We start from the raw sequence: 24,658 nt of genomic DNA on the forward strand, positions 1-24,658 counted from the left end.
CCTACGGGCCGTAGCACAGTGAGTAACACACACACACACACACACACACACACACACACACACACACTACATACTGAGTAACCTACGGGCCGTAGCACAGTGAGTAACACACACACACACACACACACACACACACACACACACACAGACTACATACTGAGTAACCTACGGGCCGTAGCACAGTGAGTAACACACACACACACAGACTACATACTGAGTAACCTACGGGCCGTAGCACAGTGAGTAACACACACACACACACACACTACATACTGAGTAACCTACGGGCCGTAGCACAGTGAGTAACACACACACACACACTACATACTGAGTAACCTACGGGCCGTAGCACAGTGAGTAACACACACACACACACACACTACATACTGAGTAACCTACGGGCCGTAGCACAGTGAGTAACACACACACACACACACACTACATACTGAGTAACCTACGGGCACAGCACAGTGAGTAACACACACACACACACACACTACATACTGAGTAACCTACGGGCCGTAGCACAGTGAGTAACACACACACACACACACACTACATACTGAGTAACCTACGGGCCGTAGCACAGTGAGTAACACACACACACACACACACACTACATACTGAGTAACCTATGGGCCATAGCACAGTGAGTAACACACACACACACACACACACACAGACTACATACTGAGTAACCTACGGGCCGTAGCACAGTGAGTAACACACACACACACACACACACTACATACTGAGTAACCTACGGGCCGTAGCACAGTGAGTAACACACACACACACACACACACACACACACACAGACTACATACTGAGTAACCTACGGGCGTAGCACAGTGAGTAACACACACACACACACACACACACACACACACACACACACACACAGTGAGTAACCACGGGCCATAGCACACACACACACACACAGACTACATACTGAGTAACCTACGGGGGCACAGTGAGTAACACACACACACACACACACACACACACACACACACACACACACACACACACAGACTACATACTGAGTAAACGGGCCGTAGCACAGTGAGTAACACACACACACACACACACACACTACATACTGAGTAACCTACGGGCCGTAGCACAGTGAGTAACACACACACACGCACACACACACACACACACACACACACAGACTACATACTGAGTAACCTACGGGCCGTAGCACAGTGAGTAACACACACACACACACACACACACACACACACAGACTACATACTGAGTAACCTACGGGCCATAGCACAGTGAGTAACACACACACACACACAGACTACATACTGAGTAACCTACGGGCCGTAGCACAGTGAGTAACACACACACACACACACACACACACACACACACACACACAGACTACATACTGAGTAACCTACGGGCCATAGCACAGTGAGTAACACACACACACACACACTACATACTGAGTAACCTACGGGCCATAGCACAGTGAGTAACACACACACACACACACACACACACTACATACTGAGTAACCTACGGGCCGTAGCACAGTGAGTAACACACACACACACACACACTACATACTGAGTAACCTACGGGCCATAGCACAGTGAGTAACACACACACACACACACAGACTACATACTGAGTAACCTACGGGCCGTAGCACAGTGAGTAACACACACACACACACACACACAGACTACATACTGAGTAACCTACGGGCCATAGCACAGTGAGTAACACACACACACACACACACACAGACTACATACTGAGTAACCTACGGGCCATAGCACAGACAGACAGACAGACAGACCCACCCACCCACCCACACCCCAATTGAGATGGTTTGGATGAGTTGGACCTCGGTGAAGGAAAAGCAGCCAACAAGTGCTCAGTATATGTGGGAACTCCTTCAAGACTGAGCCTTGTCCTCCCCTGGTGTTAATACCAGACTAAACCATGCTGAGCCTTGTCCTCCCCTGGTATTAATACCAGACTAAACCATGCTGAGCCTTGTCCTCCCCTGGTATTAATACCAGACTAAACCATGCTGAGCCTTGTCCTCCCCTGGTATTAATACCAGACTAAACCATGCTGAGCCTTGTCCTCCCCTGGTGTTAATACCAGACTAAACCATGCTGAGCCTTGTCCTCCTGGTATTAATACCAGACTAAACCCTGAGCCTGGTATTAATACCAGACTAAACCATGCTGAGCCTTGTCCTCCCCTGGTGTTAATACCAGACTAAACCATGCTGAGCCTTGTCCTCCCCTGGTATTAATACCAGACTAAACCATGCTGAGCCTGGTATTAATACCAGACTAAACCATGCATGTCCTCCCTGAGACTAAACCATGCTGAGCCTTGTCCTCCCCTGGTGTTAATACCAGACTAAACCATGCTGAGCCTTGTCCTCTCCTGGTATTAATACCAGACTAAACCATGTTGAGCCTTGTCCTCCCCTGGTGTTAATACCAGAAAGCCATACCAGACTAAACCATGCTGAGCCTAAACCATGCTGAGCCTTGTCCTCCCTGGTGTTAATACCAGACTAAACCATGCTGAGCCTTGTCCTCTCCTGGTATTAATACCAGACTAAACCATGTTGAGCCTTGTCCTCCCCTGGTGTTAATACCAGACTAAACCATGCTGAGCCTTGTCCTCCCTGGTATTAATATTATAATAACCCCAATGGTTTATATTATAATAACCCCAATGGTTTATATTATAATAACCCCAATGGTTTATATTATAATAACCCAATGGTTTATATCTCTCTCTCCGTATCTCTCTCTCTCTTCTCTCTGTCTCTCTCTCTCTCTCTCTCTCTCTCTCTCTCGTCTCTCTCTGTCTCTCTCTGTGTCTGTCTTTCTCTCTCTGTCTGTCTCTCTCTCTGTCTCTCTCTGTCTCTTTCTGTCTCTCTCTCTGTCTCTCTCTCTTCTCTGTCTCTCTCCATCTCTCTCCTCTCTCTGTCTCTCTCTCTGTCTGTCTCTCTCTTTCTGTCTCTCTCTCTGTCTCTCTCTCTCTCTCTCTCTCTCTCTGTATCTCTCTCTCTGTCTCTCTGTATCTCTCTCTGTCTCTCTCTGTCTCTCTCTGTGTCTGTCTTTCTCTCTCTCTCTCTCTCTGTATCTCTCTGTGTCTGTCTCTCTCTCTGTATCTCTTTCTCTCTCAGCTGTGTGAACCTGCACAACCAGCAGCATGTCTTGGTGATGTGTGCTGTGGCCTTTTACATGATGGAGAACTACCCTCTGGATGTAGGAGCCGAGTTTACTGCTGGGGTTATACAGGTTAGTACTGTAGTACTGCTGGGGTTATACAGGTTAGTACTGCTGGGGTTATACAGGTTAGTACTGCTGGGGTTATACAGGTTAGTACTGCTGGGGTTATACAGGTTAGTACTGCTGGGGTTATACAGGTTAGTACTGCTGGGGTTATACAGGTTAGTACTGCTGGGGTTATACAGGTTAGTACTGCTGGGGTTATACAGGTTAGTACTGCTGGTGTTATACAGGTTAGTACTGCTGGGGTTATACAGGTTAGTTAGTACTGCTGAGGTTATACAGGTTAGTACTGCTGGGGTTATACAGGTTAGTACTAGTACTGCTGGGGTTATACAGGTTAGTTAGTACTGCTGGGGTTATACAGGTTAGTACTGTAGTACTGCTGGGGTTATACAGGTTAGTACTGCTGGGGTTATACAGGTTAGTACTGCTGGGGTTATACAGGTTAGTACTGCTGGGGTTATACAGGTTAGTACTGCTGGGGTTATACAGGTTAGTACTGTAGTACTGCTGGGGTTATACAGGTTAGTACTGCTGGGGTTATACAGGTTAGTACTGCTGGGGTTATACAGGTTAGTACTGCTGGGGTTATACAGGTTAGTACTGCTGGGGTTATACAGGTTAGTACTTAGTACTGCTGGGGTTATACAGGTTAGTACTGTAGTACTGCTGGGGTTATACAGGTTAGTACTGTAGTACTGCTGGGGTTATACAGGTTAGTACTGCTGGGGTTATACAGGTTAGTACTGTAGTACTGCTGGGGTTATACAGGTACTTAGTACTGCTGGGGTTATACAGGTTAGTACTGCTGGGGTTATACAGGTTAGTACTGCTGGGGTTATACAGGTTAGTACTGCTGGGGTTATACAGGTTAGTACTGCTGGGGTTATACAGGTTAGTACTGCTGGGGTTATACAGGTTAGTACTGCTGGGGTTATACAGGTTAGTACTGCTGGGGTTATACAGGTTAGTACTGCTGGGGTTATACAGGTTAGTACTGCTGGGGTTATACAGGTTAGTACTGCTGGGGTTATACAGGTTAGTACTGTAGTACTGCTGGGGTTATACAGGTTAGTACTGTAGTACTGCTGGGGTTATACAGGTTAGTACTGCTGGGGTTATACAGGGTACTTAGTACTGCTGGGGTTATACAGGTTAGTACTGCTGGGGTTATACAGGTTAGTACTGCTGGGGTTATACAGGTTAGTACTGCTGGGGTTATACAGGTTAGTACTGCTGGGGTTATACAGGTTAGTACTGCTGGGGTTATACAGGTTAGTACTGCTGGGGTTATACAGGTTAGTACTGCTGGGGTTATACAGGTTAGTACTGCTGGGGTTATACAGGTTAGTACTGCTGGGGTTATACAGGTTAGTACTGCTGGGGTTATACAGGTTAGTACTTAGTACTGCTGGGGTTATACAGGTTAGTACTGTACTGGGGTTATACAGGTTAGTACTGCTGGGGTTATACAGGTTAGTACTGCTGGGGTTATACAGGTTAGTACTGCTGGGGTTATACAGGTTAGTACTGCTGGGGTTATACAGGTTAGTACTGCTGGGGTTATACAGGTTAGTACTGCTGGGGTTATACAGGTTAGTACTGCTGGGGTTATACAGGTTAGTACTTAGTACTGCTGGGGTTATACAGGTTAGTTAGTACTGCTGGGGTTATACAGGTTAGTACTGCTGGGGTTATACAGGTTAGTACTGCTGGGGTTATACAGGTTAGTACTGCTGGGGTTATACAGGTTAGTACTGCTGGGGTTATACAGGTTAGTTAGTACTGCTGGGGTTATACAGGTTAGTACTGTAGTACTGCTGGGGTTATACAGGTTAGTACTGCTGGGGTTATACAGGTTAGTACTGTAGTACTGCTGGGGTTATACAGGTTAGTACTGCTGGGGTTATACAGGTTAGTACTGTAGTACTGCTGGGGTTATACAGGTTAGTACTGCTGGGGTTATACAGGTTAGTACTGCTGGGGTTATACAGGTTAGTTAGTACTGCTGGGGTTATACAGGTTAGTACTGCTGGGGTTATACAGGTTAGTACTGTAGTACTGCTGGGGTTATACAGGTTAGTACTGCTGGGGTTATACAGGTTAGTACTGTAGTACTGCTGGGGTTATACAGGTTAGTACTGCTGGGGTTATACAGGTTAGTACTGTAGTACTGCTGGGGTTATACAGGTTAGTACTGCTGGGGTTATACAGGTTAGTACTGTAGTACTGCTGGGGTTATACAGGTTAGTACTGTAGTACTGCTGGGGTTATACAGGTTAGTACTGCTGGGGTTATACAGGTTAGTACTGCTGGGGTTATACAGGTTAGTACTGTAGTACTGCTGGGGTTATACAGGTTAGTACTGCTGGGGTTATACAGGTTAGTACTGCTGGGGTTATACAGGTTAGTACTAGTACTGCTGGGGTTATACAGGTTAGTACTGCTGGGGTTATACAGGTTAGTACTGGGGTTATACAGGTTAGTACTGCTGGGGTTATACAGGTTAGTACTGTAGTACTGCTGGGGTTATACAGGTTAGTACTGCTGGGGTTATACAGGTTAGTACTGCTGGGGTTATACAGGTTAGTACTGCTGGGGTTATAGGTTAGTACTGTAGTACTGCTGGGGTTATACAGGTTAGTACTGCTGGGGTTATACAGGTTAGTACTGCTGGGGTTATACAGGTTAGTACTGCTGGGGTTATACAGGTTAGTACTGCTGGGGTTATACAGGTTAGTTATACAGGTTAGCTGGGGTTATACAGGTTAGTACTGCTGGGGTTATACAGGGTTAGTACTGCTGGGGTTATACAGGTTAGTACTGCTGGGGTTATACAGGTTAGTACTGCTGGGGTTATACAGGTTAGTACTGCTGGGGTTATACAGGTTAGTACTGCTGGGGTTATACAGGTTAGTACTGCTGGGGTTATACAGGTTAGTACTGCTGGGGTTATACAGGTTAGTACTGCTGGGGTTATACAGGTTAGTACTGCTGGGGTTATACAGGTTAGTACTGCTGGGGTTATACAGGGTTAGTACTGCTGGGGTTATACAGGTTAGTACTGCTGGGGTTATACAGGTTAGTACTGCTGGGGTTATACAGGTTAGTACTGCTGGGGTTATACAGGTTAGTACTGCTGGGGTTATACAGGTTAGTACTGCTGGGGTTATACAGGTTAGTACTGCTGGGGTTATACAGGTTAGTAGTACTGCTGGGGTTATACAGGTTAGTACTGCTGGGGTTATACAGGTTAGTACTGCTGGGGTTATACAGGTTAGTACTGCTGGGGTTATACAGTTAGTTGCTGGGGTACTGCTGGGGTTATACAGGTTAGTACTGTAGTACTGCTGGGGTTATACAGGTTAGTACTGCTGGGGTTATACAGGTTAGTACTGCTGGGGTTATACAGGTTAGTACTGCTGGGGTTATACAGGTTAGTACTGCTGGGGTTATACAGGTTAGTACTGCTGGGGTTATACAGGTTAGTACTGCTGGGGTTATACAGGTTAGTACTGTAGTACTGCTGGGGTTATACAGGTTAGTACTGCTGGGGTTATACAGGTTAGTACTGGGGTTATACAGGTTAGTACTGCTGGGGTTATACAGGTTAGTACTGCTGGGGTTATACAGGTTAGTACTGTAGTACTGCTGGGGTTATACAGGTTAGTACTATACAGGTTAGTACTGCTGGGGTTATACAGGTTAGTACTGTAGTACTGCTGGGGTTATACAGGTTAGTACTGCTGGGGGTTATACAGGTAGTAGTTATACAGGTTAGTACTGTAGTACTGCTGGGGTTATACAGGTTAGTACTGCTGGGGTTATACAGGTTAGTACTGCTGGGGTTATACAGGTTAGTACTGCTGGGGTTATACAGGTTAGTACTGCTGGGGTTATACAGGTTAGTACTGTAGTACTGCTGGGGTTATACAGGTTAGTACTGCTGGGGTTATACAGGTTAGTACTGTAGTACTGCTGGGGTTATACAGGTTAGTACTGCTGGGGTTATACAGGTTAGTACTGTAGTACTGCTGGGGTTATACAGGTTATACAGGTTAGTACTGCTGGGGTTATACAGGTTAGTACTACAGGTAGTACTGCTGGGGCTATACAGGTTAGTACTGCTGGGGTTATACAGGTTAGTACTGCTGGGGTTATACAGGTTAGTACTGCTGGGGTTATACAGGTTAGTACTGCTGGGGTTATACAGGTTAGTACTGTAGTACTGCTGGGGTTATACAGGTTAGTACTGCTGGGGTTATACAGGTTAGTACTGCTGGGGTTATACAGGTTAGTACTGCTGGGGTTATACAGGTTAGTACTGCTGGTTATACAGGTTAGTATGGGGTTATACAGGTTAGTACTGCTGGGGTTATACAGGTTAGTACTGCTGGGGTTATACAGGTTAGTACTGCTGGGGTTATACAGGTTAGTACTGCTGGTTATACAGGGTTAGTACTGCTGGGGTTATACAGGTTAGTACTGCTGGGGTTATACAGGTTAGTACTGCTGGGGTTATACAGGTTAGTACTTAGTACTGCTGGGGTTATACAGGTTAGTACTGTAGTACTGCTGGGGTTATACAGGTTAGTACTGCTGGGGTTATACAGGTTTAGTACTGCTGGGGTTATACAGGTTAGTACTGCTGGGGTTATACAGGTTTACTGTAGTACTGCTGGGGTTATACAGGTTAGTACTGCTGGGGTTATACAGGTTAGTACTGCTGGGGTTATACAGGTTAGTACTGCTGGGGTTATACAGGTTAGTACTTAGTACTGCTGGGGTTATACAGGTTAGTACTGCTGGGGTTATACAGGTTAGTACTGCTGGGGTTATACAGGTTAGTACTGCTGGGGTTATACAGGTTAGTTAGTACTGCTGGGGTTATACAGGTTAGTACTGCTGGGGTTATACAGGTTAGTACTGTAGTACTGCTGGGGTTATACAGGTTAGTACTGCTGGGGTTATACAGGTTAGTACTGCTGGGGTTATACAGGTTAGTACTGCTGGGGTTATACAGGTTAGTACTGCTGGGGTTATACAGGTTAGTACTGCTGGGGTTATACAGGTTAGTACTGTAGTACTGCTGGGGTTATACAGGTTAGTACTGCTGGGGTTATACAGGTTAGTACTGCTGGGGTTATACAGGTTAGTACTGTAGTACTGCTGGGGTTATACAGGTTAGTACTGCTGGGGTTATACAGGTTAGTACTGCTGGGGTTATACAGGTTAGTACTGGGGTTATACTAGGTTATACAGGTTAGTACTGCTGGGGTTATACAGGTTAGTACTGCTGGGGTTATACAGGTTAGTACTGCTGGGGTTATACAGGTTAGTACTGCTGCTGGGGTTATACAGGTTAGTACTGCTGGGGTTATACAGGTTAGTACTGCTGGGGTTATACAGGTTAGTACTGCTGGGGTTATACAGGGTTAGTACTGCTGGGGTTATACAGGTTAGTACTGTAGTACTGCTGGGGTTATACAGGTTAGTACTGCTGGGGTTATACAGGTTAGTACTGCTGGGGTTATACAGGTTAGTACTGCTGGGGTTATACAGGTTAGTACTGTAGTACTGCTGGGGTTATACAGGTTAGTACTGTAGTACTGCTGGGGTTATACAGGTTAGTACTGCTGGGGTTATACAGGTTAGTACTGCTGGGGTTATACAGGTTAGTACTGCTGGGGTTATACAGGTTAGTACTGCTGCTGGGGTTATACAGGTTAGTACTGTAGTACTGCTGGGGTTATACAGGTTATACAGGTTAGTACTGCTGGGGTTATACAGGTTAGTACTGCTGGGGTTATACAGGTTAGTACTGCTGGGGTTATACAGGTTAGTACTGCTGGGGTTATGGGTTAGTACTGTTAGTACTGCTGGGGTTATACAGGTTAGTACTGTAGTACTGCTGGGGTTATACAGGGTTAGTACTGCTGGGGTTATACAGTTAGTACTTAGTACTGCTGGGGTTATACAGGTTAGTACTGCTGGGGTTATACAGGTTAGTACTTAGTACTGCTGGGGTTATACAGGTTAGTACTGCTGGGGTTATACAGGTTAGTACTGCTGGGGTTATACAGGTTAGTACTGCTGGGGTTATACAGGTTAGTACTGCTGGGGTTATACAGGTTAGTACTGCTGGGGTTATACAGGTTAGTACTGTAGTACTGCTGGGGTTATACAGGTTAGTACTGCTGGGGTTATACAGGTTAGTACTGTAGTACTGCTGGGGTTATACAGGTTAGTACTGCTGGGGTTATACAGGTTAGTACTGCTGGGGTTATACAGGTTAGTACTGCTGGGGTTATACAGGTTAGTACTGCTGGGGTTATACAGGTTAGTACTGTAGTACTGCTGGGGTTATACAGGTTAGTACTGCAGTACTGCTGGGGTTATACAGGTTAGTACTGCTGGGGTTATACAGTTTAGTACTGTAGTACTGCTGGGGTTATACAGGTTAGTACTGCTGGGGTTATGCTGGGTTATACAGGTTAGTACTGTAGTACTGCTGGGGTTATACAGGTTAGTACTGTAGTACTGCTGGGGTTATACAGGTTAGTACTGTTAGTACTGCTGGGGTTATACAGGTTAGTACTGCTGGGGTTATACAGGTTAGTACTGCTGGGGTTATACAGGTTAGTACTGCTGGGGTTATACAGGTTAGTACTGCTGGGGTTATACAGGTTAGTACTGTAGTACTGCTGGGGTTATACAGGTTAGTACTGCTGGGGTTATACAGGTTAGTACTGTAGTACTGCTGGGGTTATACAGGTTAGTACTGTAGTACTGCTGGGGTTATACAGGTTAGTACTGCTGGGGTTATACAGGTTAGTACTGTAGTACTGCTGGGGTTATACAGGTTAGTACTGCTGGGGTTATACAGGTTAGTACTGCTGGGGTTATACAGGTTAGTACTGCTGGGGTTATACAGGTTAGTACTGTAGTACTGCTGGGGTTATACAGGTTAGTACTGCTGGGGTTATACAGGTTAGTACTGCTGGGGTTATACAGGTTAGTACTGCTGGGGTTATACAGGTTAGTACTGTAGTACTGCTGGGGTTATACAGGTTAGTACTGTAGTACTGCTGGGGTTATACAGGTTAGTACTGTAGTACTGCTGGGGTTATACAGGTTAGTACTGCTGGGGTTATACAGGTTAGTACTGCTGGGGTTATACAGGTTAGTACTGCTGGGGTTATACAGGTTAGTACTGCTGGGGTTATACAGGTTAGTACTGCTGGGGTTATACAGGTTAGTACTGCTGGGGTTATACAGGTTAGTACTGCTGGGGTTATACAGGTTAGTTAGTACTGCTGGGGTTATACAGGTTAGTACTGGGGTTATAGTACTGCTGGGGTTATACAGGTTAGTACTGTAGTACTGCTGGGGTTATACAGGTTAGTACTGCTGGGGTTATACAGGTTAGTACTGGGGTTATACAGGTTAGTACTGCTGGGGTTATACAGGTTAGTACTGTAGTACTGCTGGGGTTATACAGGTTAGTACTGCTGGGGTTATACAGGTTAGTACTGCTGGGGTTATACAGGTTAGTACTGTAGTACTGCTGGGGTTATACAGGTTAGTACTGCTGGGGTTATACAGGTTAGTACTGTAGTACTGCTGGGGTTATACAGGTTAGTACTGTAGTACTGCTGGGGTTATACAGGTTAGTACTGCTGGGGTTATACAGGTTAGTACTGTAGTACTGCTGGGGTTATACAGGTTAGTACTGTAGTACTGCTGGGGTTATACAGGTTAGTACTGCTGGGGTTATACAGGTTAGTACTGTAGTACTGCTGGGGTTATACAGGTTAGTACTGGGGTTATACAGGTTAGTACTGCTGGGGTTATACAGGTTAGTACTGCTGGGGTTATACAGGTTAGTACTGCTGGGGTTATACAGGTTAGTACTGCTGGGGTTATACAGGTTAGTACTGCTGGGGTTATACAGGTTAGTACTGTAGTACTGCTGGGGTTATACAGGTTAGTACTGTAGTACTGCTGGGGTTATACAGGTTAGTACTGCTGGGGTTATACAGGTTAGTACTGCTGGGGTTATACAGGTTAGTACTGCTGGGGTTATACAGGTTAGTACTGTTAGTACTGCTGGGGTTATACAGGTTAGTACTGGGGTTATACAGGTTAGTACTGCTGGGGTTATACAGGTTAGTTAGTACTGCTGGGGTTATACAGGTTAGTACTGCTGGGGTTATACAGGTTAGTACTGCTGGGGTTATACAGGTTAGTACTGTAGTACTGCTGGGGTTATACAGGTTAGTACTGCTGGGGTTATACAGGTTAGTACTGCTGGGGTTATACAGGTTAGTACTGTAGTACTGCTGGGGTTATACAGGTTAGTACTGCTGGGGTTATACAGGTTAGTACTGTAGTACTGCTGGGGTTATACAGGTTAGTACTGCTGGGGTTATACAGGTTAGTACTGCTGGGGTTATACAGGTTAGTACTGCTGGGGTTATACAGGTTAGTACTGCTGGGGTTATACAGGTTAGTACTGTAGTACTGCTGGGGTTATACAGGTTAGTACTGCTGGGGTTATACAGGTTAGTACTGTAGTACTGCTGGGGTTATACAGGTTAGTACTGCTGGGGTTATACAGGTTAGTACTGCTGGGGTTATACAGGTTAGTACTGCTGGGGTTATACAGGTTAGTACTGCTAGTTATACAGGTTATACAGGTTAGTACTGCTGGGGTTATACAGGTACTGCAGTACTGCTGGGGTTATACAGGTTAGTACTGCTGGGGTTATACAGTTTAGTACTGCTGGGGTTATACAGGTTAGTACTGCTGGGGTTATACAGGTTAGTACTGTAGTACTGCTGGGGTTATACAGGGTTAGTACTGCTGGGGTTATACAGGTGTAGTACTGCTGGGGTTATACAGGTTAGTACTGCTGGGGTTATACAGGTTAGTACTGCTGGGGTTATACAGGTTAGTACTGTAGTACTGCTGGGGTTATACAGGTTAGTACTGCTGGGGTTATACAGGTTAGTACTGTAGTACTGCTGGGGTTATACAGGTTAGTACTGTAGTACTGCTGGGGTTATACAGGTTAGTACTGCTGGGGTTATACAGGTTAGTACTGCTGGGGTTATACAGGTTAGTACTGCTGGGGTTATACAGGTTAGTACTGCTGGGGTTATACAGGTTAGTACTGTAGTACTGCTGGGGTTATACAGGTTAGTACTGCTGGGGTTATACAGGTTAGTACTGCTGGGGTTATACAGGTTAGTACTGTAGTACTGCTGGGGTTATACAGGTTAGTACTGCTGGGGTTATACAGGTTAGTACTGCTGGGGTTATACAGGTTAGTACTGTAGTACTGCTGGGGTTATACAGTTAGTTAGTACTGCTGGGGTTATACAGGTTAGTACTGCTGGGGTTATACAGGTTAGTACTGTAGTACTGCTGGGGTTATACAGGTTAGTACTGCTGGGGTTATACAGGTTAGTACTGCTGGGGTTATACAGGTTAGTACTGTAGTACTGCTGGGGTTATACAGGTTAGTACTGTAGTACTGCTGGGGTTATACAGGTTAGTACTGCTGGGGTTATACAGGTTAGTACTGCTGGGGTTATACAGGTTAGTACTGTAGTACTGCTGGGGTTATACAGGGTTAGTACTGCTGGGGTTATGTACTGTAGTACTGCTGGGGTTATACAGGTTAGTACTGTAGTACTGCTGGGGTTATACAGGTTAGTACTGTAGTACTGCTGGGGTTATACAGGTTAGTACTGCTGGGGTTATACAGGTTAGTACTGTAGTACTGCTGGGGTTATACAGGTTAGTACTGCTGGGGTTATACAGGTTAGTACTGCTGGGGTTATACAGGTTAGTACTGCTAGTACTGCTGGGTTATACAGGTTAGTACTGTAGTACTGCTGGGGTTATACAGGTTAGTACTGTAGTACTGCTGGGGTTATACAGGTTAGTACTGTAGTACTGCTGGGGTTATACAGGTTAGTACTGTACAGGTTAGTACTGCTGGGGTTATACAGGTTAGTACTGCTGGGGTTATACAGGTTAGTACTGTAGTACTGCTGGGGTTATACAGGTTTAGTACTGCTGGGGTTATACAGGTTAGTACTGCTGGGGTTATACAGGTTAGTACTGCTGGGGTTATACAGGTTAGTACTGCTGGGGTTATACAGGTTACTGTAGTACTGCTGGGGTTATACAGGTTAGTACTTAGTACTGCTGGGGTTATACAGGTTAGTACAGGTTAGTACTGCTGGGGTTATACAGGTTAGTACTGTAGTACTGCTGGGGTTATACAGGTTAGTACTAGTACTGGGGTTATACAGGTTAGTACTGCTGGGGTTATACAGGGTTAGTACTGCTGGGGTTATACAGGTTAGTACTGTAGTACTGGGGTTATACAGGTTAGTACTGCTGGGGTTATACAGGTTAGTTAGTACTGCTGGGGTTATACAGGTTAGTACTGTAGTACTGCTGGGGTTATACAGGTTACTGTAGTACTGCTGGGGTTATACAGGTTAGTACTGTAGTACTGCTGGGGTTATACAGGTTAGTACTGTAGTACTGCTGGGGTTATACAGGTTAGTACTGCTGGGGTTATACAGGTTAGTACTGTAGTACTGCTGGGGTTATACAGGTTAGTACTGCTGGGGTTATACAGGTTAGTACTGCTGGGGTTATACAGGGTGTAGTACTGCAGTTATACAGGTTAGTACTGCTGGGGTTATACAGGTTAGTACTGCTGGGGTTATACAGGTTAGTACTGTAGTACTGCTGGGGTTATACAGGTTAGTACTGCTGGGGTTATACAGGTTAGTACTGCTGGGGTTATACAGGTTAGTACTGTAGTACTGCTGGGGTTATACAGGTTAGTACTGCTGGGGTTATACAGGTTAGTACTGTTAGTACTGCTGGGGTTATACAGGTTAGTACTGCTGGGGTTATACAGGTTAGTACTGCTGGGGTTATACAGGTTAGGCTAGTACTGTAGTACTGCTGGGGTTATACAGGTTAGTACTGCTGGGGTTATACAGGTTAGTACTGCTGGGGTTATACAGGTTAGTACTGCTAGTACTGTTAGTACTGGGGTTATACAGGTTAGTACTGCTGGGGTTATACAGGTTAGTACTGTAGTACTGCTGGGGTTATACAGGTTAGTACTGCTAGTACTGCTGGGGTTATACAGGTTAGTACTGCTGGGGTTATACAGGTTAGTACTGCTGGGGTTATACAGGTTAGTACTTAGTACTGCTGGGGTTATACAGGTTAGTACTGTAGGTTAGTACTGTAGTACTGCTGGGGTTATACAGGTTAGTACTGCTGGGGTTATACAGGTTAGTACTGCTGGGGTTATACAGGTTAGTTAGTACTGCTGGGGTTATACAGGTTAGTACTGTAGTTATACAGGTTAGTACTGCTGGGGTTATACAGGTTAGTACTGTAGTACTGCTGGGGTTATACAGGTTAGTACTGTAGTACTGCTGGGGTTATACAGGTTAGTACTGTAGTACTGCTGGGGTTATACAGGTTAGTACTGCTGGGGTTATACAGGTTAGTACTGCTGGGGTTATACAGGTTAGTACTGCTGGGGTTATACAGGTTAGTACTGCTGGGGTTATACAGGTTAGTACTGCTGGGGTTATACAGGTTAGTACTGTAGTACTGCTGGGGTTATACAGGTTAGTACTGCTGGGGTTATACAGGTTAGTACTGCTGGGGTTATACAGGTTAGTACTGCTGGGGTTATACAGGTTAGTACTGCTGGGGTTATACAGGTTAGTACTGCTGGGGTTATACAGGTTAGTACTGTAGTACTGCTGGGGTTATACAGGTTAGTACTGGGCTGCTGGGGTTATACAGGTTAGTACTGCTGGGGTTATACAGGTTAGTACTGTAGTACTGCTGGGGTTATACAGGTTAGTACTACAGGTTAGTACTGCTGGGGTTATACAGGTTAGTACTGCTGGGGTTATACAGGTTAGTACTGCTGGGGTTATACAGGTTAGTACTGCTGGGGTTATACAGGTTAGTACTGCTGGGGTTATACAGGTTAGTACTGCTGGGGTTATACAGGTTAGTACTTAGTACTGCTGGGGTTATACAGGTTAGTACTGCTGGGGTTATACAGGTTAGTACTGTAGTACTGCTGGGGTTATACAGGTTAGTACTGCTGGGGTTATACAGGTTAGTACTGCTGGGGTTATACAGGTTAGTACTGCTGGGGTTATACAGGTTAGTACTAGTACTGCTGGGGTTATACAGGTTAGTACTGCTGGGGTTATACAGGTTAGTACTGTAGTACTGCTGGGGTTATACAGGTTAGTACTGTAGTACTGCTGGGGTTATACAGGTTAGTACTAGTACTGGGGTTATACAGGTTAGTACTGCTGGGGTTATACAGGTTAGTACTACTGGGGTTATACAGGTTAGTACTGCTGGGGTTATACAGGTTAGTACTGCTGGGGTTATACAGTTAGTTAGTACTGCTGGGGTTATACAGGTTAGTACTGTAGTACTGCTGGGGTTATACAGGTTAGTACTGCTGGGGTTATACAGGTTAGTACTGCTGGGGTTATACAGGTTAGTACTGCTGGGGTTATACAGGTTAGTACTGCTGGGGTTATACAGGTTAGTACTGTAGTACTGCTGGGGTTATACAGGTTAGTACTGCTGGGGTTATACAGGTTATACTTAGTACTGCTGGGGTTATACAGGTTAGTACTGCTGGGGTTATACAGGTTAGTACTGCTGGGGTTATACAGGTTAGTACTGTAGTACTGCTGGGGTTATACAGGTTAGTACTGTAGTACTGCTGGGGTTATACAGGTTAGTACTGCTGGGGTTATACAGGTTAGTACTGTAGTACTGCTGGGGTTATACAGGTTAGTACTGTAGTACTGCTGGGGTTATACAGGTTAGTACTGTAGTACTGCTGGGGTTATACAGGTTAGTACTGCTGGGGTTATACAGGTTAGTACTGTAGTACTGCTGGGGTTATACAGGTTAGTACTGTAGTACTGCTGGGGTTATACAGGTTAGTACTGCTGGGGTTATACAGGTTAGTACTGCTGGGGTTATACAGGTTAGTACTGCTGGGGTTATACAGGTTAGTACTGCTGGGGTTATACAGGTTAGTACTGCTGGGGTTATACAGGTTAGTACTGTAGTACTGCTGAGGTTATACAGGTTAGTACTGCTGGGGTTATACAGGTTAGTACTGTAGTACTAATCCACCTCTCTCTCCCCCTGCCCCTCCTCCACCTCTCTCCCTCTGCCCCCTCCACCTCTCTCTCCCCTGCCCCTCCTCCACCTCTCTCCCCCTGCCCCCCTCCACCTCTCTCCCCCCCCCTCCACCTCTCTCTCCCCCTGCCCCCCTCCACCTCTCTCCCCTGCCCCCCTCCACTCTCTCTCCCCTGCCCCCTCCACCTCTCTCTCCCTCTGCCCCTCCACCTCCACCTCTCTCTCCCTCTGCCCCCTCCACTCCACCTCTCTCTCCCTCTGCCCCCCCTCCACCTCTCTCTCCCCCTGCCCCCCTCCACCTCTCTCTCCCCCTGCCCCCCCCTCCACCTCTCTCTCTCCCCTGCCCCCTCCACCTCTCTCTCCCCCTGCCCCCTCCACCCTCTCTCCCTCTGCCCCCTCCACCTCTCTCTCCCTCCGCCCCTCCACCTCTCCCCCTCCCCCCTCCACCTCTCTCTGTCTCTGCCCCCCTCCACCTCTCTCTGTCTCTGCCCCCCTCCACCTCTCTCTGTCTCTGCCTCCACCCCTCTGTCTCTGCCCCCTCCACCTCTCTCTCTCCCCCCTCCACCTCCCTCCCTCTCTCTCTCCCCTCTCCCCCTCCACCCCCCACCTCTCTCTCCTCCCCCTCCACCTCTCTCTCCCTCCCGCCCCCCTCCACCTCTCTCTCCCTCCCCCCCTCCACCCCTCTCTCCCCTGCCCCCCTCCACCTCTCTCTCCCCTGCCCCCCTCCACCCTCTCCCCCATCCTCTCTCTCTCCCCCTGCCCCCTCCACCTCCATCTCTCTCTCTTCCCTGCCCCCTCCACCCCCTCCATCTCTCTCTTCCCTGCCCCCTCCACCCCCTCCATCTCTCTTCCCCTGCCCCCCTCCACCCCCTCCATCTCTCTCTTCCCCTGCCCCCTCCATATCTCTCTTCCCCTGCCCCCCTCCACCCTCCATCTCTCTCTGGCTCTTCCCCTGCCCCCTCCACCCCTCCATCTCTCTCTGGCTCTGCCCCCTCCACCTGGCTCCGCCCCCCTCCACCTCTCTCTGGTTCCGCCCCCCTCCACCTCTCTCTGGCTCCGCCCCCCTCCACCTCTCTAGATGTGCGGTGTGATGGTATCAGCCAGTGAAGACTCCACCCCCTCAGTGATCTACCACTGTGTGTTGCGTGGGTTGGAGCGCCTCCTGCTGTCGGAGCAGCTGTCTCGTATGGACGGAGAGGCACTGGTTAAACTGAGTGTCGACAGGGTTAACATGCCAAGCCCTCACAGAGCCATGTCTGCACTGGGACTCATGCTCACCTGCATGTACACAGGTAACATCTACCTATACCTAGTATCATCTAACTAACGCTAGCTAGCTTAGCCCTGCATGTACACAGGTAACATCTACCTATACCTAGTATCATCTAACTAACGCTAGCTAGCTTAGCCCTGCATGTACACAGGTAACATCTACCTATACCTAGTATCATCTAACTAACGCTAGCTAGCTTAGCCCTGCATGTACACAGGTAACATCTACCTATACCTAGTGTCATCTAACTAACGCTAGCTAGCTTAGCCCTGCATGTACACAGGTAACATCTAACTATACCTAGTATCATCTAACTCACGCTAGCTAGCTTAGCCCTGCATGTACACGGGTAACATCTACCTATACCTAGTATCATCTAACTAACGCTAGCTAGCTTAGCCCTGCATGTACACAGGTAACATCTACCTATACCTAGTATCATCTAACTAACGCTAGCTAGCTTAGCCCTGCATGTACACAGGTAACATCTACCTAGTATCATCTAACTAACGCTAGCTAGCTTAGCCCTGCATGTACACAGGTAACATCTCTCTATACCTAGTATCATCTAACTAACGCTAGCTAGCTTAGCCCTGCATGTACACAGGTAACATCTACCTAGTATCATCTAACTAACGCTAGCTAGCTTAGCCCTGCATGTACACAGGTAACATCTACCTAGTATCATCTAACTAATGCTAACTAGCCTAGCCCTGCATATATGTCGTTCCAAGACAACAAACTATTAGCCATTATAACAATGTAGAGGCTATTGCTATCGCTAACATAACAATGTAGAGGCTATTTTTTTTTTTTTTTTTTTTTACCTTTATTTACCTAGGCAAGTCAGTTAAGAACAAATTCTTATTTTCAATGAAGGCCTAGGAACAGTGGGTTAACTGCCTTGTTCAGGGGCAGAACGACAGATTTGTACCTTGTCAGCTTGAACTTGCAACCTTCCGGTTACTAGTCCAACGCTCTAACCACTAGGCTACCCTGCCGCCCCACTATCGCTAACATAACAATGTAGAGGCTATCGCTAACATAACAATGTAGAGGCTATCGCTAACATAACAATTTAGAGGCTATAGCTAATATAGCTAACACAATAAAGTAACTAGCTAATGCTAACAATTCTAAGAATCCCCTTTCTTCCCAGGACAGGAAAACAAGATTCCCTCCTATGACCAATTAACTAACCCCAATCGTACAAACTCCTCCCTCACAAACTAGCCTGGGTGTACCAGTCTGTTTAGCTAACATTCCACATTTGCAATGACAGAGTACAAGGTGTGGAATGTTAGCCAGACAGACTGGTACCCAGGCTACCCCCCCAAAACCAGCTTTGTCTATGAATAAAAATAACTTTTCCATCAAACAATCGTTTAATCATTTAATAATCACGACGAATCACCCTCTCATCCTCCCAGCGGTGCGTACCTCAGCGTCGACAGCAGAGTCAGCGTTGGGGTCAGAGGTGATGGGGTCAGAGGTTAGAGGTCAGGGGTCAGAGGTGACCTCGGGTCCTGTTGCTTTCTCCTCAGGCAAGGAGAAGGCCAGCCCTGGTCGCCCGGCCGGCGCTGTCGACCCTCAGGCCCCCGACAGCGAGTCTGTCATCGTTGCCATGGAGAGGGTCTCTGTGCTCTTCGACAGGTAGGGTTGTGACGACAACAGTCTACACACAACACAGTCTACACACAACACAGTCTACACACAACACAGTCTACACACAACACAGTCTACACACAACACAGTCTACACACAACACAGTCTACACACAACACAGTCTACACACAACACAGTCTACACACAACCCTATCAGACACACAACTCTGTCAGACACACAACTCTGTCAGACACACAACTCTGTCAGACACACCACCCTGTCAGACACACCACCCTGTCAGACACACCACCCTGTCAGACACACCACCCTGTCAGACACACCACCCTGTCAGACACACCACCCTGTCAGACACACCACCCTGTCAGACACACCACCCTGTCAGACACACCACCCTGTCAGACACACCACCCTGTCAGACACACCACCCTGTCAGACACACCACCCTGTCAGACACACCACCCTGTCAGACACACAACTCTATCAGACACACCACCCTGTCAGACACACCACCCTGTCAGACACACAACTCTATCAGACACACCACCCTGTCAGACACACCACCCTGTCAGACACACCACCCTATCAGACACACAACCCTATCAGACACACAACTCTATCAGACACACAACTCTGTCAGACACACAACACACACAACTCTATCAGACACACAACTCTGTCAGACACACAACACACACAACTCTATCAGACACACAACTCTATCAGACACACAACTCACATAACGTTACTGTTATCTGATAAATTAATGTAATGGAAACAGGTTTCTCATATTAACCATTGTAACAGACTGTTATATATCTGGTTTGATGGTTTCTCATATTAACCATAGCAACAGACTGTTATATAGCTGGTTTGATGGTTTACCATAGTAACAGACTGTTATATATCTGGTGTGATGGTTTACCATATTAACCATAGCAACAGACTGTTATATATCTGGTGTGATGGTTTCTCATATTAACCATAGCAACAGACTGTTATATAGCTGGTTTGATGGTTTACCATAGTAACAGACTGTTATATATCTGGTGTGATGGTTTCTCATATTAACCATAGCAACAGACTGTTATATATCTGGTTTGATGGTTTACCATAGTAACAGACTGTTATATATCTGGTGTGATGGTTTACCATATTAACCATAGCAACAGACTGTTATATATCTGGTGTGATGGTTTCTCATATTAACCATAGCAACAGACTGTTATATATCTGGTTTGATGGTTTCTCATATTAACCATAGCAACAGACTGTTATATATCTGGTTTGATGGTTTCTCATATTAACCATAGCAACAGACTGTTATATATCTGGTTTGGTGGTTTACCATAGTAACAGACTGTTATATATCTGGTTTGATGGTTTCTCATATTAACCATAGCAACAGACTGTTATATATCTGGTTTGGTGGTTTACCATAGTAACAGACTGCTATATATCTGGTGTGATGGTTTCTCATATTAACCATAGCAACAGACTGTTATATATCTGGTTTGGTGGTTTACCATAGTAACAGACTGTTATATATCTGGTGTGATGGTTTCTCATATTAACCATAGTAACAGACTGTTATATATCTGGTTTGATTGTTTACCATAGCAACAGACTGTTATATATCTGGTTTGATGGTTTCTCATATTAACCATAGTAACAGACTGTTATATATCTGGTTTGATGGTTTCTCATATTAACCATAGCAACAGACTGTTATATATCTGGTTTGATGGTTTACCATAGCAACAGACTGTTATATATCTGGTTTGATGGTTTCTCATATTAACCATAGCAACAGACTGTTATATATCTGGTTTGGTGGTTTACCATAGTAACAGACTGTTATATATCTGGTGTGATGGTTTCTCATATTAACCATAGCAACAGACTGTTATATATCTGGTTTGGTGGTTTACCATAGTAACAGACTGTTATATATCTGGTTTGATGGTTTCTCATATTAACCATAGCAACAGACTGTTATATATCTGGTTTGGTGGTTTACCATAGTAACAGACTGTTATATATCTGGTTTGATGGTTTCTCATATTAACCATAGCAACAGACTGTTATATATTGTCTATTGTCTAACAATGTACCCAGTCTTTTTGGGGTCTATTGTCTAACAATGTAGCCAGTCTTTTTGGGGGGTTGTCTATTTTCAAACAATGGACCCAGTCTTTTTGGGGGGTTGTCTATTTTCAAACAATGGACCCAGTCTTTTTGGGGGGTTGTCTATTTTCAAACAATGGACCCAGTCTTTTTGGGGGGTTGTCTATTTTCAAACAATGGACCCAGTCTTTTTGGGGTTGTTGTCTATTTTCAAACAATGTAGCCAGTCTTTTTGGGGGGTTGTGTAACAATGTAGCCAGTCTTTTTGGGGGGTTGTGTAACAATGTAGCCAGTCTTTTTGGGGGGTTGTGTAACAATGTAGCCAGTCTTTTTGGGGGGTTGTGTAACAATGTAGCCAGTCTTTTTGGGGGGTTGTCTATTTTCTAACAATGGTCCCAGTCTCACAGTTGTTTCCTGATGTCTGGTTCTCCATGTCCGTTACCTCCGATATTTCCTACATTTGTTGTGCCAGGGTCCGTAAGGGTTTACCCAGCGAGGCACGGGTGGTGGCCAGGATTCTTCCACAGTTCCTGGACGACTTCTTCCCTCCGCAGGACGTCATGAACAAGGTCATCGGAGAGTTCCTGTCCAATCAGCAGCCTTACCCACAGTTCATGGCTACTGTCGTCTACAAGGTCAGTGTGAGAATGGTGGACAGTAAAGGTGGGTATGTGACAGACAACTCACTCTCTCTTTCGCTACCCCCCCATCTCTCTCTCCTTCCCTCTCTCTCTCCCCCATGGGTTCTGCTGTCTTTGTCGAACTCTCTCTCCCTCCCACTCTCCTCCCTCTCCCCTTCCCCTCTCTCCTTTCTCCCTCCCCCTCTCCTCCCTCTCCCCTTCCTCCCTCTCCCCTTCCCCTCTTCTCTCCCTCTCTCCTCCCTCTCTTCTTTCTCCCTCCCTCCCTCCCCTCTCCTCCCTCCCTCTCTCCCTCCCTCCCCCTTCCCCCTCTCCTTCTCCTCCCCCTCCCTCCCTCCTTTCTCCCCCCCTCCCTCCCTCCCTCTCCTCTCCCTCTCTCTCTCCCTCCCTCTCCTCCCTCAGGTGTTCCAGACTCTCCATGCTACAGGCCAGTCCAGTATGGTGACAGACTGGGTGTTACTGTCTCTGTCTAACTCTCTCCCCCTCCCTCTCCTCTCCTCTCCTCCTCCTCCCCCTCTCCTCCCTCAGGTGTTCCAGACCCTCCATGCTACAGGCCAGTCCAGTATGGTGACAGACTGGGTGTTACTGTCTCTGTCTAACTCTCTCCCTCTCCCTCCCCTCTCCTCCCTCTCCTCCTCCATCCTCTCCTCCCTCTCTCCTCCATCCCTCTCCTCCCTCTCTCCTCCATCCCTCTCCTCCCCCTCTCTGTGTCTCAGGTGTTCCAGACCCTCCATGCTACAGGCCAGTCCAGTATGGTGACAGACTGGGTGTTACTGTCTCTGTCTAACTTCACCCAGAGAACCCCAGTTGCCATGGCCATGTGGAGTCTGTCTTGCTTCTTCATCTCTGCCTCCACCTCCCAGTGGGTCTCTGCCCTGTATCCTTACTAGAGAAGGGGACAGGTGGGGGTGTCTGTGTCTTTGTGTGTCTCTGTGTGTGTGTGTGGTAGAGAAGTAGAAGTCATGTTGTCCTCCATCTCTCCTTAACCCCCCCCCTCAGCCTGCCCCATGTCATCAGCCGTATGGGTAAGAGTGAGGTGGTGGACATCAGCCTGTTCTGTCTGGTGGCCCTGGACTTCTACAGACACCAGCTGGATGAAGAGTTGGACCGCAGAGCCTTCCAGTCTGTCTTCCAGACCGTGGCCTCGCCTGGCAACACCTATCAGCAGCTACTGGACTGTCTGCAGAGTATCCACCAAGACACATCACTCTGAGAGAGAGGGAGAGGGGGGGCAGAGAGAGAGAGGGGGGCAGAGAGAGAGAGACAGAGCGAGAGGGGGGCAGAGAGAGGGGGGAGAGAGAGAGAGAGGGGGGCAGAAAGGGAGAGAGAGACATGTAGCTCCTATCACCAGACATCAGAGAGAGTGAGGGGGAGGGCGGAGAGGGAGAGATAGTGGGGTGCAGAGAGAGAGAGCGAGGGGCGGGGGCAGAGAGAGAGAGAGGGGGGCAGAGAGAAAGAGAGAGAGAGGGGGGCAGAGAGAAAGAGAGAGTGAGGGGGGGCAGAGAGGAGAGAGGGGGGGCAGAGAGGGAGAGAGAGGGGGGCAGAGAGGGAGAGAGTGGGGGGGCAGAGAGAGGGGCGGGGGCAGAGAGAGAGAGGGGGGGCAGAGAGGGAGAGAGAGTGGGGTGCAGAGAGAGAGCGAGGGGGCGGGGGCAGAGAGGGGGGCAGAGAGAGACAGAGGGAGAGAGGGGGTGCAGAGGGAGACAGAGGGGGAGAGAGAGAGACATGTAGCTCCTATCACCAGACATCACAGAGAGAGAGAGGGAGAAGGAGAGACGGTGACAGAGGGAGAGAGACCAAACAATTAAACGGACGGACACACAACTAGTCTTTCTTTGTCCAAATCAGATGACCTCATCTCCTTTCCCTCTCAGCTGCTGATCTGACATCGTTGAAGAGCCAAAAGGAAAGCGACATGAGAGATGAGTGTCTTACTGTACCAGACATACAGGAGAGAGCTGACAGAGGAACAGTGTTAGGACACTGCTAGCTAGCGACAGGCTCGTACTTGACTCCCTTCTAGAGAAATAATTGAAAGAAAGAAATAATTGGCTCATTTAAGATTATTTTGGTTCCGCCTGCATCCTCGTTTCCCCCCGGACCATTCATTAAGACGGACAACAACACACCCACCATGAGGGACTTCCAGCACCTTGATGACGAACTAAGAAAAATAATATTCAAATCCTCCCCCCCCAAAAAAAGAGGGAAAAACCTTGGAATTGTATATTTTCCTGTGAAGTACTTCATTGGTTGTGATGTGAAATCAAGATAAAAACAAACGATAAACAAATCTAAAGTATTTCCTGATGTTTAAAAGTTCCATACTTCTATTTTTCAGTTGTTGTTTTATTACAAACGACAAAGTAATGATTTAAACTGACTGATTTACAGCTGATGCTTTGATTGATAGGTCTATTGCATCCCAAATGAAACTCTATTCCCTACTTTGGTAAAGTAGTGCACTATATA

At 46.9% G+C, this 24,658-nt stretch overlaps 1 protein-coding gene across 1 annotated transcript in view; it reads left to right on the top strand.

The window, feature by feature from the left end:
- Nucleotides 1–23,433, top strand: part of LOC135568871 (huntingtin-like) — a 25,005-nt gene extending 1,572 nt beyond the window's left edge. The window contains exons 3-8 of the mRNA XM_065015651.1: nucleotides 3,179–3,293; nucleotides 17,606–17,819; nucleotides 19,345–19,453; nucleotides 22,024–22,186; nucleotides 22,906–23,066; nucleotides 23,189–23,433. Of these exons, the coding sequence (XP_064871723.1) occupies nucleotides 3,179–3,293; nucleotides 17,606–17,819; nucleotides 19,345–19,453; nucleotides 22,024–22,186; nucleotides 22,906–23,066; nucleotides 23,189–23,402 (976 nt within the window). The 3' untranslated portion in view covers nucleotides 23,403–23,433. The remainder of the gene's footprint in view (nucleotides 1–3,178; nucleotides 3,294–17,605; nucleotides 17,820–19,344; nucleotides 19,454–22,023; nucleotides 22,187–22,905; nucleotides 23,067–23,188) is intronic.
- Nucleotides 23,434–24,658: the final 1,225 nt, after the last annotated feature.

This window comes from Oncorhynchus nerka, unplaced genomic scaffold (genome assembly GCF_034236695.1).
Source record: "Oncorhynchus nerka isolate Pitt River unplaced genomic scaffold, Oner_Uvic_2.0 unplaced_scaffold_1368, whole genome shotgun sequence".
Taxonomy (NCBI): Eukaryota; Metazoa; Chordata; class Actinopteri; order Salmoniformes; family Salmonidae; genus Oncorhynchus; species Oncorhynchus nerka.